Source organism: Gracilinanus agilis, chromosome 4 (genome assembly GCF_016433145.1).
Source record: "Gracilinanus agilis isolate LMUSP501 chromosome 4, AgileGrace, whole genome shotgun sequence".
Classification (NCBI taxonomy): Eukaryota; Metazoa; Chordata; class Mammalia; order Didelphimorphia; family Didelphidae; genus Gracilinanus; species Gracilinanus agilis.
The window spans coordinates 448270360-448288727 of NC_058133.1; the positions used below are offsets into that span (position 1 = coordinate 448270360).

Below are 18368 nucleotides of genomic sequence, written 5' to 3' on the forward strand. Positions count from 1 at the left end.
AGAATTGTCCTCATCGCTTTCCCTTAGTGTCTTAAATATATGTCTTAAAATCATGAATTCTTTACCTGGATATGCATTGTGTATGTTTTTCCCTCCCCCCCACATGTGTTTCTGTTCAGCTTTTCCATAAATACTCGACTAGCCAGTTCTCTAGGGAACCTGCATGCTGCAACAGATGATTCAGAGAGCAAAAAGGCCACACCGCCCACTAGGACAGGTTATACAGTCAACCATTTCTCCAACCACTTGAATGGCAGCTCACAGTCACCTGCCAGAAATTACCCTGAGCTCAACAACAACCAGTACAACCGGAGCACCAGTGCTGGCAGCACCCTGAACAGCCACGCCACCCTACACAGCGCCAAGGCAGATGAGTACATCTTCCGACCTTACACTGGCCTCTCTGCTTCTTCATCAAGATTCCTGAGCCGTTCCATCCCTGTAAGTTCGCAGACAGCACCTCTTGGTCAGAACCCCGAAAGAAACTTCTGTACCTTGCCTTCTCAGCCAAAGCTACCACCAAAGAAATTTACTAGTGTCAAAGAAGCTTTCTGATTCCTTCCCCCTTTTTTGAAACTGTCTTAACACATAAATTCTGCCTGCTCCTCTTCTTTTAGTAAATGCCAAATTTCAACCGGGTTTTTCTTCTTTTTTCATTCTTTTTTTTTTTTTAGCTGTCGCTCATAGAAGGGAAACACACTTTTAATCTCTTAATTTATTTCAAAAGCAAAACTTATTTAAATTACTTTTAGGTTTTTTTTTTTAAATCATTTAGATTATTTGGTGCCCAATCTTAGGATTGTGATTTGTCACATTAAGTTAGAGTGAAAAAGCTATATCTTTCATGATGTAAATGTATGTCTAAAAAAACCATTTTTATTTAAAATGTAGGGAATGAGTAGTATTTTTTCCAGAAACATATATCATGCCATGCTTTGAAACATGTGACCCAGCTTAGTGTGAATTGGGTTATGTGGAAAATATTTCTGAATTGTTGGCTGATGCAAATTTTGAGTTTGGCCTGTATATATGTTTTTTCTTCAAATAATAGTTTATATAGTAGTTTTTTTAATGATAGTTTAACATTCATAAAATTACATGCAAACTAGAATCATAGATCTTTAACTGATTAAACACATCCTTGAGGTCATCTTTTCACGCTCAGATTTTATACCTGAGGAAAACGAACCTTAGGTGAGTCTAAATGACTTGTTTCTGGCAAATACAACTAAGTAAATCCAGAGCCTGGTCAAGAAACATTAGAGAGGAAAACCACAAGATAAAATGACCAGTAAATATAGGGGTATCCCATACTGTCATGGATAAGGGATTGATCAAGTTCTTATTCTACTCTTTACTTGTTATGTATCTGGAACAAGTTCCTTAATCAATTTTTGTTTGTTATTCCATTTGCATTTTGCTGATTTGTGGGCACAGATGAAATAATAAATTTAAATAGAATTTTGAGCTTTTCAGCTCATAAGTAAAAGCTACAAGCCTAAGGCATTGATAGACCTATTAAAATAGGTCAACCTATAGTTAAGTAGCACAGGGGATAGAGCTGCCAGGCCTGAAGTCAGGAGGAGGTGGGTTCAAATTTGACCTCAGATACTTCCTAGTTGTGTGAACCCTGACCTTAATCCTAGTTGCCCACTCCTTGTCCTTCTGTCTTAGAGCTGTTTCTGAGACAGAATGTAAGGGTTTAAAAAAATAAGTAAACCTGAGTAGTATCTGAAGAGGTCTTTTACCTACATTTTCCATTTTGATAGATTTTTAAAAATGCTAACACAGTTTATCTCATCTCTAGTTATGTAAATATCTATTTTCAAGAAAAAATGTCCATCCCATGTTTCTCCAAAGACCTTAGAGTAGGTTTTTATAGTGTTAACAATCAAAGTAATTGTTGAAAAAAGGGAAGTGGGCAATTTACACACAGAACTTTGTAACAATTCAGGATGCGACATGACATGGGCTCCCTTGCAATGTAGTGATCTTGCCATCCTGGAAGAAGAAAAGAAATCTGTTTGGATCCTGCCTTTCCCCTGCCTTGTGTCTCTGCCTTCAAAACATTCATCTGTAAGGAAGGGCTTTCCTAAATATTTCCACTAATTAGAGATGCTTTTGCCTTAAGAAGCTCTTCTCTTAAAATTCAAATACCCTCAAGAAGGATCAATCCCATTATTTCATACTCTTCTTCTAAGGTATTTTAGCCAAATCCTCTAAATCAAAGTGTAGTTTTGATTAGAGGGGATGGATGGATGAAACAAGTAGGCATAATAGATAACAAATAGACAAGATATGTTGATGTTACTGATCACACTCTATAAAACATCTGTGAATCAACCCTATGCAAACCTATGTAACTGGGTTTTTTAATGTAAATAATAATGTATTTGATTTCTTATGAGTATGTTCACAACAGGGCATCTAAGGAAATATTTTCACATTTGGGTGCTTGTAATTAACAGATACTTTTTATTCAAGCTAATTGTTATGCTTCATAGTAGAATGATAAACAAAACTGTGATTTGATAATTGTTCTTAAGGGCGGCTAGATGGTATAGTGAAAAGAGCGCTGGGCTTGGAATCAGGAAGATTCATCTTCCTGGCCTTAGATACTTACTAGCTGTGTGACTGGGCAAATTATTTAGCTCTGTTTGCCTCAGTTTCCTGTAAAATGAACTGGAGAAGGAAATGGCAAACTGCTCCAGTATCTTTCTCAAGAAACCCCTAAGATGAGGTCATGAAAAAGTGGGACACAACTTAACTTTACTGAACAACAACCCTGACAATTGTTCTTAACTGCTACAGACTTTTATTTTGGGATTAGGTGTCATGCATAAATGAATATGCATATATCTCTAGGAGATTAGAAAGAGCAGAAAAGAGCAGAAAGGTCTGCATAAGTCACGTATGTCAGATATAAATGCCTGGGGAATTGGTTATTTGAGTTTCAATCTTTCTTCTTGCTACTGAAGATCCTAGAAATTTTAAACGTCTTCTTTTACCTGGTTATTGCTTTTCCCCCACCCCAGATGATTTTATATAACATTTTTGTCTTACTCTATAACTCTTTATTTCTTTTCCTCTCCCCTTCTACTCAGCCATCCTCTGTCTGGAGTGGAAGAGTTTTCCAATAACTGAATTTAAAATAATAGTCTGTGTGGGCTGCTCCTTGCTACACTAACTTTCTCCCTCTTAAATTTGTCATCTCATTTTAAAGGAAATCATTTCTATATAGAATTGTCCAGCATGACACAGTTTTCTTCTCTCTTTTTCTTCCTGCCTCTACTAAAGAAAGAGTAGCAAGAATAAGTCTTGTCCTCTTTTGTCATTTCTTGGAAAGCCTCCTACCAACAATGGCTGGGCATTTTGACTCCCAGTGGGTTGCTGACAAAAAGCCTGAATTCACATGGAAACTCCCATTTATGTGGATTAATTTGAATGTGAAATTTATGTTGGCTGCCAAGGCTAGTTTCTTTATTGTGGCAAGTAAAATGGTCTTGTCTTTCATTTTTTCTAATAACGTTAGCCTTAAGCCCTCTTGGGAATAATGCTGCCTAGTATAGTGTCTGGAACATAGTAGGAGCTTAATAAATTAAAAAAATTGATTTTAAAAGAATTGCTGTTGGGGTCTAGAAGAAACCTTATGCTTTTAAAAACTACAATTAATGTTTTTCTTTGAAAAGCTTTACTTGTCGCTTTATGGAACTGTCAGAAAAACTATGCATGTAAAAAACACACATTCTGTCATTAAAGATTTTTAGCATACATGACAAGAAGTAACAATGAAGAATGCATGGTTTCGACAAAAACAGGGCAATTGTTGAACTTTATTTCCATCTTTTAAAAAAAGATCGATCCCTTTCTTGCTCTTGATTTCTTGTAGTAATGATGTCATTCTAAATAACTTCATTTTTGTCAACGGACTGATTTTTCCTCCCCTGCTAATTGGAGAACTTTTCCAGTTAAGGGAATGAGTGGGCAAAATTTTCAGAGAGGAAAAAATTCAGTGAGAGTTTTGTCATGTATTAAAATTTTTATATTATTCTTATATTTAGATTGTGTGAGTTTTTATGCTTCAGTTAATGAAACAATTAAATACCTAGTTTCCAAAGGCCATGAAACTTCTTTATAAAAAAAATACCTTGCCCCTCCCCAGAAATGCTTATTAGGAATCCTAAATTTAATTTGTTCCTCGTTTGCGACTTTTTTAGCAACGGAGCTACCTGTGGTTTTATTAATGAACCAACTTTGATACTATCAGAAATAGAAAAATAAATATGAGATAGATTCAAACTGTAACAATCATGATGAATAGTGATTGTCATTTTAATATCTTTAACAAATATTTTATGTTATAAAATGTTTCACATTATTACATTTTATTATAATACTATATTTATAACAATAATGATACTAAGTAGACATTTATGTAGCACTTTAAAGTTTGCTAGGTGTGTTACTTCCATTATCTCATTTGATCTTCACAACAAACCTGGCAAGTGGGAATCGCGAAGAAATGTCAGAAGCTAAATTTGAACCCAAATCTTCCTGACACCAGATCCAACACTTTCTATTATACCACAATGCTAATTTTTTTTTTACCTTATTTTTGCATCACTATTCATCTGATGTAAGGATTAAATGGTAGGAGAAATGGGATCTTCAGCTCTGGCACACTGACTCCTGTCCAGCTCTGCTCCACCTAGAAATCCCCCTCTTCTGCCTCTTAAAGAATCAGAGGGAGAGATTAAGAAAATATCTTTAATACTGATAACAAAAATTATAACAAACAAATGCAATTTTTTAGAGACTATTGGGGTTTGTGACTGTCGTTATCTTCATTTTCTGGGGATAGAATCTTGTAGTACAGAGAAGGAAGGTACCAGCATGAAACAGTAGATAGAACACTGAAGGCATGATTTCAAATGTAACTGCTCAGTGCCTCAGTTTCCTTATCCGTAAAAAGAGCTGATTCGACTTGATTTGTTCTGAGGTCCCTTTTAATTCTAAATCTATGATTCTATGATCTAAACCTTTTGGTACATGTGGTTTTTATAATGATTCATATGGCCCATCAAATTTCAGGTCTCTTACCCATGCTACAGGGCTAGAGAACAAGAAGCTCCTTTGGTTTGCTCGGGTCTTGGGATTCATTACTACCTCTGATTCTTCCTCTTGGGCAAGTGACATAATCCAGCAGCCTCCGTTTTCTTATCTACAAAATGTGGATTATAATAACTGTAGCACCCACTTCACAGATTTGTGGTGAGACTCAAATGAGATAATGGATGCAAAGCACTTTATTAACCTTTAAGGGCTAGATAAATGCTGATTGTTGCTGTTATTTACCTTGGTTCTTCTCTAGTTTGGATATGGCCTCATTAAAAAAATTCTTACGTGGTTGACTATTAAGTAGTTTTCTCTATAGCATACTATAGAGTACATTATTTAGTCTGTATATCTTTCAGAGCATTACTTTCTCAGGGAGATTGGATATACTTTCAGTTCTGCTTCTCTAGTGTTTCTCAGATTTCTTTTTTTCCCCTCCACATTCTAATTCCCTTGATCTAAAATCACTGGATTTGGAAGATCTTAGGTTGAGTTCTGGTCTGTAATTCACTAATTGTGTCTTCTTGGGCAAATCATCTAACCCATTTAGACTTCAGCTCTCTTATCTGTAAAATGAAGTAGTTAGACTAGAAGATGACTAAAGTTACTTGTGATTCAAACATTCGTTTGTGACCTATCTACTAGCCTAGCTGGTCTTTTCTTTTGGTTATCTTCTCTGAATCCCTGACGCTTTAATTCAAAAAGAAAAATACTTCCAGATTCACCATCAAATATATAGCTTTTTTCTCTACCATTCTGTAATATGAATCCTGTATTACAGTCATTCTATTATCCTAGGCTTCCCTACCCCACTCACCACATGCTTACTCCTTTCTTCCATTATGTTTTTCTTTTCTCATGCTTTTATCTATCCTTAAAATATCCTGAGCCAGTTAGTCAGTTTATTTAATGTCTTCTATATGCCAGGCAATATTCTACCTTTAGGAATTCAAAGAAAACAAAAGAAAGATAGTCCTTGCTTTCAATGAGTTCATAATTAATAGAGGAGACAACATTTAAACAATTATGTACAAGATAGGTACAGGTGAATTGGAAATATCTGTATAATATATGTGTTATATATTAATAGATCATTAATACTTGATGTTTGATCATAGGAATTAATTAAATTGTTTATCCTAGTGTTATTCATTTACACTTAAATCAGGATTAAATTTTCTGGACTGGTATTATGGTAAGGGCCCAGTTTTATTTTGATCTTGAGTTGTAGTTTTGAAGACTGCTTTCCTTGGAGAAAGTATATATTACTACAAAGTCTGTCTAGGATAAATATATGATAGGAACATGGCAAAGTATTCTTATTTTCTAAAAATATTAAATTAAAATTTTTTTTTTAATTGTAAACTAGAGTAGGAGTTAAATCAGACATAGATCACTAGATTTCAGCATTAGAATATTTTTTCCAGCTTAATATACTTATTTAACTAAATACTTCCCATTTATATATAAAACATTTTTAACATTAATTTAAATTTTTTTTGAGTTCTAAATTCTTTTCCCCTTGTCTTGCCCCTTTTGCCCCTCCTCCATTCCATGAGAAGACAAGCTATATGAAATTAATTTTCCATATTAGCCATTTTGCAAAAGATAGACATACACACATATCCCAAGAAAATGAAAGTTTAAAAAGTATACTTCAATCTGTACTCAGTTAATCAGTTTTCTCTCTAGAGGTAGATAGCATTTTTCATCCTGGGTCCTTTGGAAGTTTCTTGGGTCATTGTCTTGATCGGAGGGAGCTAAGTCTATCACAGTTGATCATTCTTACAATATTACTGTTACTGTGCACAATGCTGTCCTGGTTTTGCTCACTTCACTTTGTATCAGTTCATATAAATCCTCCTAGTTTTTTTTTTTCTGAAACTATCCTACTCATTATTTCTTTCGGCAAAATAGTATTTCATCATAATTATATACCACAACTTGTTTATCTATTCACCAATTGATGGGCATCCCCTCAATTTGTAGTTCTTTACCACCACCTCAAAAAGAACTGTTATAAGTATTTTTGTACAAAACAGTCCTTTTCTTTTTTTCTTTGATCTCTTTGGGATAGAAATCTAGTAGTGGTATTGCTGGGACAAAGAGTATAAACAATTTTATAGCCATTTGGTTGTAGTTCCAAATTGTTCTCCAGAATGATCGGACTAGTTCACAACTCTACCAACAATGCATTTAGTCTGGTTGGAATGTTGACGGTGGCATGAGACATAGGGCAAAGCACCAATTGCCAGTTGTGCTAATAGTATTGGTAAATTGTTCTGCAGGATTGGTTTAAACCATATTCTAGGCCTAAGCTACCCATGTTCTCACTCCCACCACCCAGGGCCCCAGGGGGTAAGGGATAAGTGAGTAATCAGGGAAGAAGTCAGGGAAGAAAAGACCCCAGCCCTGGGTCTCCAGGGCTTTATATACTCTTGGCCCAACTGGCAGTTGGTGCTTTGCCCTATGTCTCATGCCACCGTCAACATTCCAACCAGGGCAACTGACAGGTTGCCCCAGGCCAACATGACAAAGTTATTAATCCTATACTACAAGGGCCCTAATTTTACCGCATCTCCTCTAGTATTTGTTGTTTTCGTTTCCTGTCACGTTGACCAAATGTGATAATTATGAGATATCTTCAGAGTTGTGTTTGAATTTGTGTTTCTTGAAATAATAATGATTTAGAAAAAATTTTATGTGATTATTTATAGCTTTGATTTCTTCTTCTGAAAACTGCCTATCCTTTGACTATCAATTGAGGAATGGCTCAGTTCCTGATAGATTTGATAAGTGTCATATAAACTTCAGCATTAGAATATTGTCATATCAGTAAGCAGCTGCTAAATGGCTAGGGGATCTTTAACACGTTCCTTCCTTCCCCATTGGAAATCTAGACCTACATAGTTATCTCTATTTTGTTTCTTTTTAAAAGATTGTGTTTACTTCTTCAAAGTTCAAAGACTGATTGCTCACAGGGATGATTCTCCTACTGATGAGCTTGGGAGCTTTTACTTGCCCCATTTCTGACCTAAAGTAATGAATTTTTCCTTAAGCAACAGGATGACTCTTGTTTAGGATGCTTACCTTATTGATGTTGAACTTAGTATAAACTCTTGCTTGGCAGAACCAATTGCATCTGAGCTTCCTTGCAACTAGAATTATAGGTATTGTGCCACAAAAGCCAGCACCTAGTTATTTCTTTTTCTCTCTCTTTTTAAATCCTTACCTTCCATCTTAGAATCAATACTGTGTATTGGTTCTAAGACAGAAGAGTGGTGAGGGCAAGGCAATGGGGCTTAAGTGACTTGCCCAGGGTCACACAGCTAGGAAATGTCTGAGACCGGATTTGAACCTAGGACTTCCAGTCTCTAATCCTAGCTCTCAATCCACTGAGCCACCCAGCTGCCCCCTCACATAGTTTTTTCTAACTGAGATATTTGCAGATTGAATAAAAAGCCCTTAAATTTCAATTGCTATTTCACTATATTATTTTAAACAGCCTTCAGTTTCCAGTAGTATTTCTTAACTTTTCCTGTTTGAATAGATAGGTTTTTCCTTTATTTCTTACTTTGAACACTGTCAGTCTATCCTCACTTGAAGTATTAATATTTAATCACTAAGACTTGATAATCATTCCTTTCTATTTGTCTTTGGTTTTTTGATGTTGCTATGGTTTTTTTCCATCTCTTCGTGTCGTGACATCTTAAATTGAATGCTATTATTTAATTGAGAGATTCTAACAGTTTTGAACATTTGAACCTAAAGTTTATATTGAGCCACAATTTTGATAGTCAACAAGCATTTAGTAAGTACCTACTATGTTCCAAGTCATATATTAAATATTGGGGATACAAAGAAAGGCAGATAATAGTAATTGCTTTCAAGGAGCTTACAATCTTTTTTTTAATTTATTTTTTTAAGTTTTTATTTTGAATATTTTCCCATAGTTACATATTTCATGTTCTTTCCCTCTCCCACAATTCCACTATCTCCCCCCTTAGCCAACACGCAATTCCATTGGGTTTTACAATGTATCACTGATCAAAACCTAATTCCATATTATTGATAGTTGGGCTAGAATTATTGTTTAGTATCTACATCCCCAATAATATCCCCATAAGCTCATGTGTTCAAGCAGTTGTTTTTCTTCTGTGTCTCTCCTCCCACAGTTCTTCTTCTGAATGTGGCTAGTTTTCTTTCTCATAAGTTCCTCAGAATTGTCCTGGGTCATTGCATTGCTGCTAGTAAAGAAGTCCATTATGTTCGATTGTACCACAGTGTATCAGTCTCTGTGTACAATGTTCTCCTGGTTCTGCTCCTTTCACTCTGCATCAATTCCTGGAGGTCATTCCAGTTCACATGGAATTCTTCCAGTTCTTTATTCCTTTGAGCACAATAGTATTCCACTACCAGCATATACCACAATTTGTTCAGCCATTCCCCAATTGAAGGACATTCTCTCATTTTCCAATTTTTTGCTACCACAAAGAGCGCAGCTATAAATATTTTTGTACAAGTCTTTTCCCTTATTATCTCTTTGGGGTATAAACCAAGCAGTGCTATGGCTGGATCAAAATGGGCAGATAGTCTTTTAAAGCCCTTTGGGCATAGTTCTAAATTGCCATCCAGAATGGCAAATCCAGATCAGTTCACAACTCCACCAGCAATGCATTAATGTCCCAATTTTGCCACATCCCCTCCAACATTCATTATTCTCCCCTGTTGTCATTTTAGCCAATCTGCTAGGTGTGAGGTGATACCTCAGAGTTTTGATTTGCATTTCTCTAATTATTAGAGATTTAGAACACTTTCTCACGTTCTTATTGATAGTTTTGATTTCTTTATCTGAAAATTGCCTATTCATGTCCCTTGCCCATTTATCGATTGGGGGATTTAGCTAAAGTTGCTTACAATCTTAATGGGGGAGACAATTTGCAAATGACTATATGCAGGACAAACTGGAGATACTCAACAGAAGGAAGACACTAGGATGAGGTAGATGAGAGAAGTCTTTTTGTAGAAGGTAGGATTTGAATTTGGGACTTGAAGGAAGCTAGGAGAAAGAGATGATGAAAGAGAATTCTAGGAATAGGAGGAGAGCCAGTGAACGTGCAAAGAGTTGAGAAATAAGAATGAATTGTGTGAGGGACAGTAAGGAATTCAGTGTCATTAGATTAAAGAGTACATGGTGGCAGCAGCTAAGTAGTACAGTGGATACAGCACTGGATCTGGGTTCAAGTCTGGATTCAGATATGTCTTAGTTATGTGACCATGGGTGTTCCTAACTCTTAAGACTAAAACTTTATCCATTATACCTTAGTTATTAAATACTTTCCAAACTCTAGTCTGATGACCTCAGATAAAATGAGCTATTTTTGAGAATCTTAATGTTCAGTATATGTTTATTTAAAATATCAGAAATGGGGATATGATTGGGGATATTGTCACCCTAGTGCAAATATCAATAATATGGAAATAGGTCTTGATCAATGACACATGTAAAACCCAGTCAGTGGAATTGTGCATCAGCTATAGGAGGGGGTTACAGGGAAGAGAGGGAAAGAACTTGAATCTTGTAACCATGGAAAAAATATTCTAAATTAATTAAATAAAATTTTCTATTAAAAAAATAAAGTATCAGAAAATGTAAAAGGGAAGTCTGGTAAGAAATGGGAATACTTTTATTATTAGTCAATTTAAGCTATTTTCTAGCTCTTGCTTCCAAGATTCAAAGGCAGACACAATGTTTTGTGTTTGAATGTGTGACAAGATAGATAGAATGTTTAGAATTGGTTTTGAAGAGGTACCACATTTGTTTTAGCTTTCATAAAAGGGAGTCTAGAAGAATTAGACTAGATGGCCCCTGAGGTTCTTTCCAACATGAAATTTTTGTCTTTCTCCTTAGTGGATATTCATAAATACAGAGTTGGTTTTGTCAGTTCTTGCCATACTCTTCTGTGAGGTTTGTTTATATGACTAATCATGATTTAAGAAGCCTGAGAGGAAGGGGGAAACTGTAGGATCAGGTGAAGTCCTCCTCTGTCAACCTACTCTTACCCTATTATTTCAAAGATCTGTGATTATGTGGGTACTCCCAGCACCAATGTAGAGAACAACCCAGCCTTCATGAGCTGCTGTGGGCAGCACATTCATTACTCTGAAGATAATGAGTCTCTCAATTTTTAGTTGTCAGTCCTTAAAGGAAGTTCATTTCTAGACTCATACTCAGGGTCCTTCTAGCATGCTTGAACCACCATTACTTTATACTTAGCACCATGGACTATTCTGCTCTAATGTCATGAGACAAAGAAATGTGTGGCTTTAAATATGATGATTATAATATTTATCATCACTACTACTACTACTGGCATTTACAAAAGCTTTTAAGGTACCCAGAACCTACGATATATATTAACTCAGTTAAACTAATAGTACTAGAGAAGGTGGGTATTTTGACTATTTCTATTTTATACTCTTTCTATATTTCAGGTGAGGGAATTGAAACACTGAGGGTCAGACATCTAATGAATGTCTGAAGCAGCTTTTGAACCTGGGTCTTCCTGACTCCCCGACTAGTATTTTATCTGCTACAGCATTCCAAGGGCCTTTCACTAATGTTAGCTGCACATTTTTATGCTCTCCATGCCATGTGTACTTGTTTTCTTTATTAAGGTCAACTATTCCTTTTCTACCTAAAGGTTAAATAATAACTTCTTTAAATTCAGGACAAAGTTAAACTGCTTTAAAATTACTTTGATGGAGGATTTCTGAGTCTAGTTGTTTTCCATATTAGTCAGTCAGTCAGTGAACATGTATTAAGTACCTATATGTGTCCTTTAAGTACTTAGGATACAAAGGAACTCAAAATCTAATGGGAAAAGACAGCACATAAAAAGAATCTGAAAAAGGGGAGGCAATAAGGGGAGAGTGCTTGACGTGGAGTATGGTGAAATCCAGAGGAGTGTAGCCCTCTGAGAAGTGAAAAGATAATTGCCAGGGGCATCCTTTTAAAATTGAGGATCTGGTCTCCACCCTTCACTTTGTCCAGTCAGGGGGAGGGAGAAGTTTCAGGGGAATAGGATACTGATGAGGCATCAGCACACACTGCTTATCAATCAATTAATCAACAAGCATTTTTTGAGCACCTATTGTAGAATAGCTGTTGGGCTAGGTACTTGGGAACACATTTGAAAATGAAATTGTCTTGCCTTCAAAGAGTTTAAATTCTATTGAAGGAACAATGAGGTGTGGCTCAGGGGATAAAGAGCAAGATCTGGAGAAGACTGGGGCTCCTGGGTTCAGGTCTGACTTCAGACACTTCCTAACTGTCTGACCCTTGGCAAATCACTTAACCCCAATTGCCTGTCCATTTACTACTCTTCTGCTTTGGAATGGATGCTTAGTACTTACTTATCAAGGTTTTTATGTTTGGATGCTTGAGAGGAAGGAAGTAAGTCAAAAGGAGGAGACTGCTTAGTGAGGAAATATGTTTAATTGAAACATTTTGAGCTTAATATGTTGATAAGGACACACAAATGGAAGCCAAGACCATTGATTGGAACCATTGAATGGAAGTCAAGACTCAAAATTTGCAAAGTTAAAAGATGTATTATTAAAAGAAGTGTTTAGAAAGAAGTGGTGATGATTAAGATTAAACTTATTTTCATTTTGACAGTTATTTTGACAGTTATAGACTATTAGATCATGAGAATGCTATTAGTCCTAGTACTTACTCCTGGATTTTATTAAAGCATTTGACAAAATGTCTTATACTATCTTTGTGGACAGCGTGGGATAAATGAGTGGACTCAGACCTACTCAAATAGCAGTCACTAATTTTCAATATAGGAACTATCATCTTTATATTTAAAACCATACATTTCTTTGCCTCATGGCTTAGAGTAGAGGTAGCTCAAGGAGCTGGTGGAATTCTCTTTGGCTCTATGTTGTTCAAAAATTTTAGCAATGATAAATGGAAGCATAGGTAGTATGTCTATTAAATATGCAAAAAATGAAAAACTGGGAGGGTTAACTGATGAATAATAGCTTTTGACAGGCTAAAACAATTAGCCAAATGATTAAAATGAAATTAAATAGGAATATCTATACTTAGGATCTTACTTACTGATTCAAAAAATCCTTCCCAGTACAGGATGTCAAGACAATAGTTCCTGCGAAAAAGATTTGGGTTTTTTTGTGGACTTCAAAGTCAACTTGAATCAATGGTGTGACATGGCAGCTACAATGTCTAATCTAATATTAGGCTGCACTAAGAGAATGAAGGAGATAGTGGATTTTCCTTCAATGGAGCTGAAGGACTACTTACTTGTTAATGATATTGTGGAAGAGATTCCCATGCAGTTTTATACTAAACTAGGTAATCTGTGGGGTACCTTCTAGTGTTCTGATAAAGTAATTTTGTGAAATTTGCAGCAGGCAATTGAAGGTATAGGTCTGAACCTCAAGAAAGGGTTAGTGCTAGAGATGTACAACTGGTCTGTGGCACTAAGAGTCAAGAGACTTCAGGCTTATTCCTTGTTTTACCATGAATAAATGGTAGATTAATGACAATAGGAAAATTATATATATATATACATATATATGTATATATTCAAACTATAAAATTTGCTTAGTCAAAGAATCTTGGAGTTGGAGGGAACCTTGGAGACCATTTAGGCTGACCTTCAAATTTTAGAAGATGAGGAAATGGAGACCCACAGAATTTAAGTGACTTTTCTGAAGCTTCCTTTAAAACTCAGCCCAAATCCAACTTTCTCCAGGCTACTTTTCCCATTCCCTGCCCCGATTCCTAACTATTAGGACCTAAACTTACCTTCTTCTAGCTACTCTTTATAAATATTGTATATGCCTTTTTATGTACACATTGTCTCCCTCTAGAATATAGCTCATTGAGAGCTTTCCTTTTTTCTTTTTTACTTTTTGTTTATGCCTTGCACACAGTGAGTGTTTATTGAATGTCTTTTTATTGATGGATTTCATTGATATCAATATTTCTCCTATCAGCGCAGGTTATAACCATTCCATGTCTTATATCTATGTTCATTCTCTTATTATGCCTTCAGAGGGGAGCTATCTAACATAGAAGAGACTTTTCTAGTTCTGTTACTATTTTTGTGGGTACCGGTGCAAATTCCAACAGCCAACCTCCTTATATATCATATATGTGTATATACACACACACATATATATTCTTTTGTGATATCTTTACCACTTCTTATATGTAAGTCATCACTTGTGATATCTTTACCACTTCTTATATGTAAGTCATCACTGGTGCAAAGGAAACACAAAAACCTTTTGTGTTTCCTTTGCCTACTTTGAATTTTAGGAGGTTGCGTTGTTACTTGTTTACAAATGTTTGCCATTAACAGAATATTAATATGAAAGAAGAGATTTTGTTTCAGGTATATAGAAAATGCTACATAATTTCCCAACTGCAGTTCAGCCAACTTTCTTTGCTCTAGACTGCTAGGCTCCACTCATTTTTCATCTTTAGTTCCTGTCTAAGATAAAATAATTCAATGGTCTACCTGGACATCATATGTTATGATCTACTCAATGTATATTCCTCATCCACTTGGGTTTGATTACTAGACTGATGTCTTTTGAGTGACTGTGAGTCTTGTTGAGGTTTCCCTGTAAAATTCTGTGACTTAATAGTATAATATCATCCTCAGACAGGAGGATGGGAAGGACCTCCCCATCTCTAAGGACTGCCTTCTCTATTGGGAATCTGTAAAGGACCTTCTCTATATCATTAGGAAATAGCTATGGTGGGTGTATTTGCTTTTCCCACTGTTTTCTGTCTCACTGGATATTGACAGTTGGAGGATTGTTGAAAAAAAAGTTTTCTCTGTGTGCACTTCTTAACACATATTGTGGAAACAAATTAGTGGATTAATTTTGGGTCAAAGGGACTTTAATGCTGCCTTTTGGTCTACCGAGACAAGTGCTTTTTTTTTTTGAAAACTGACAAAAACAGCAAGAACTTAGAGTAGCTAACCCTGGCAGCCATTTTTATGACTATGTATAGAAGAACATTAGCATTCATAAAACATTAATATGCAAATACTTTCTTGCTTCCTTCTCCTCTTTTTATCATGGATAACCTCTTTATGTGCATAGAGCCATTCTCCAAAGTATTTCATAGTGCTGAGAAAGTTAACATGAGTTGATAACTACTGATATTGTTTTATGGGCATTTTTGAGTAATATCTTCTAGGCCATTTTCTATTCCTTTAGTAGCTTCCCATCTGAGATTGCTTGAACATTTTTCCTTTAATAATTTTCTAAATTCTAGAGCCTATGGCATGGATTTTTATTTAGTCTGTAGGTGTCATTCAAAATTCTTCATAATCCATCTTCAGGCTACTTTCCAAATATATTTCTTACCACCCACTACTCCCAGGATATCTTTTAAAAAAAAAGTCAACATGGATTATTTATTTACTACCCCAAACATGCCAAACTCATTCCTGCCTCTACACTTCACTTTATTATCTACTTGGAACACTCTTCCCTGTCTGCCTGACATATCCTATGTGCCCAGATCCAGTCCTGCCTTATTTTACAAAGCTTTCCTTGGCCATTGTAAAGGTGGAGAGTATTCCCTCTTCTAAACTATTTCTTTTATTGTCCAGCTGCCATTTGATAGCATGTTCCCAGGCATCATTATTTAATGGTTCAATTTATATATTATTTAATAAATTTGCAGTCTTTTATTACTTTGTGGAATCGTGTCTAGCACAGTTAATACACAGAGTAGGAACTAAAACTATGTTTAATGAAGAATTGAAACTTCCCCAAGAAAGAAATCAAGGAAGATTTTTGTTGCCCCCCAAAACTGTCTATTTCTTTTAAATATTTTTAAAATCGTATTTTCATTGTGAATATTTATTCTCTCGTTCCTCCATTAAATAATAAAAAAAGAAGCACTCAAAACAAATATACATATTCCAATAAAATTAATCATATCAATTATGTTAAAAAATAATGCCTCTGCATTTTAAGCCCAACTTTTCTCAGGAAGGGATGAGTCACATGCTTCATCTTTAGGCCTCTGGACTTAGTTATCATTTCATTGATCTGAATTCTAAAGTCTTACAAAATTGTTTACAGAATTGAAGTTGTCATCACATAAATTGTTTTCCTAATTCTATTCACTTTACTCCACATTAGGTTTTACTAAAACTCTTCGTTTTATTTTTAATATTTTATAATTTTAATTTTTCAGGCAGAACTTGTTTTTATTTTTTAACCTATCCTACCAAACTCCATTTCTATTGCCCCTAATGAATAAAATTTTAAAATAATTTGGAAAAAGCAAATTCCCATGTCAGCCATGTCTGAAAATGTGTGTCTCTTTCTGCATTTTAAGCTAATTATTACATCTCTGTCAGACTGTGAGTTGCACATTTCATCTTCATTCTTTTGGACTCATGGTTTATCATTGTAGTGATCAGAGTTCTAAAGTCTTTCAGAGTTGTTCTCTATAATGTTGAAGTGTCAGTGTACAATGTTTTCTTGTTCTGCTCATTTAATTCTGCTTCAGGTCATAAAGGTCTTCCTAGTTTCCTCTGAAATTATCCATTTCAAAGTGTTTATGTCACAATAATATACCATTAAATTCACACGCCATAATTTGTTTAGGCATTCCCTAATCCTCTTAAATTTCGAGGCTTGCTACCATGAAAAAAAGGACTATATTTTTGTACACATAGATGATTTTTCTCTTTTTTGGGGGTATAGACCTATAAGTGATACACCTGGGACAATGGGTATGAATAATTTGGTAACTTTCTGGGAATAGTTCTAAATTGCTTTTCAGAATGGATAGATTGATTCACAGCTCACCAAAAGTACACTAGAACCTCTTTTCCCACAGCTCCTCTAACATTTCCATTCTCCTCTTTTGTTATTTTTGCCATTTTGATAGGTACTTGAACTTTTATTTCTCTAATTACTAGTGTCTTAGGTAGCTCAGCAACATAGTGAATAGGTAGGATGTTGTGCCTGGAGTCAGGAAGTTCTTTAAATCTGTTTAAATCTGGCCTTATACTTATGGCTGTGGGTCTCTACCTCAGTTTTCAATGTAAAATCAGTATAATAGCACTTATATAACCAAGATGTTTGTGAAGATCAAATGAGATATTTATAAAACACCTAACAAGAACCTGATACATACAAGGAGCTTTTAATAAATGCATGTTCCCCAAATGCATGCTCCCCTCTAGAGTAGCTTTTCTTCTTTTTTCTTTTTAAAATCAATTAATTATTTTATTTAGAATATTTTCCCAAGGTTACATGATTCACATTCTCTCCCTCCCACTCTTTCCTCCCCCCCTCCTGGAGCTGAGAAGCATTTTCACTGGGTTATACATGTGTTATTGCTCAAAAACTATCTTCATATTATTCATATTTGTAACAGAGTGATCTTTTAAAACAAAAACTCCCAATCATATACCCATAGAACCAAGTGATAAATCATATGTTTTTCTTCTGTGTTTCTACTCCCACAGTTCTTTCTTTGGATGTGGATAATGTTCTTTCTCATAAATTCCTCTGGATTATCCTGGATCATTGCATTGCCACTAGTAGCAAAGTTTATTGCATTTGATTGTTCCACAATATTTCAGTTTCTGTGTACAATGTTCTCCTGGTTCTGCTCATTTCACTCTGCGTCAATTCATGGAGGTCTTTCCAGTTCATATAGAAATCAAGCAGTTCATAATTCCCTTGAGCACAAACTACTTCTTACTGTACTATATGGATTCTTAGCCAGTTACTTGAAATTCCTAGCCAGTTTGCGCTTGACAACTTTGAATGTGCAAATAAGTGTCTATCTCAGAGGGTTTAAGTGGACCCTTGCGCATTAGGAAGAGAGATGGACTGTCAATTATTTCTAGCTTCTGATTTACAAAAACATAGTACCTATACCTCTTCAAATCTGGAATATTAAAAGGGAAAAAAAGCAGAAAGCTAGGTGCCACAGTGAATAGAGTACTAGGTCTAGTGTGAGGAGAACCTGGGTTCATATCTGATCTCAGACACTTTCTAGCTGTGTTACCCTGGACAAATCACTTCACTCAATTGCCTAGCCCTTACATAATTAGTATCAATTCTAAGACAAAAGAAAGATTCCTTCCTTCCTTCCTTCCTTCCTTCCTTCCTTCCTTCCTTCCTTCCTTCCTTCCTTCCTTCCTTCCTTCCTTCCTTCTTCCTTCCTT

General features: G+C 35.4%; 1 protein-coding gene across 3 annotated transcripts in view; it reads left to right on the forward strand.

Moving 5' to 3' along the window:
• The window catches only part of CDC14A (cell division cycle 14A), a 248117-nt gene that overhangs the window by 220147 nt on the left and 9602 nt on the right, over positions 1-18368 (forward strand). For 2 of the 3 annotated variants that reach the window (XM_044672153.1, XM_044672152.1), the window contains one exon: positions 120-633. In XM_044672153.1, coding sequence (XP_044528088.1) covers positions 120-555 — 436 coding nt within the window. In that variant the 3' untranslated portion in view covers positions 556-633. Of the gene's footprint in view, positions 1-119; positions 634-18368 lie in introns of those variants that run through there. The other variant, XM_044672154.1, reaches the window with a different exon arrangement.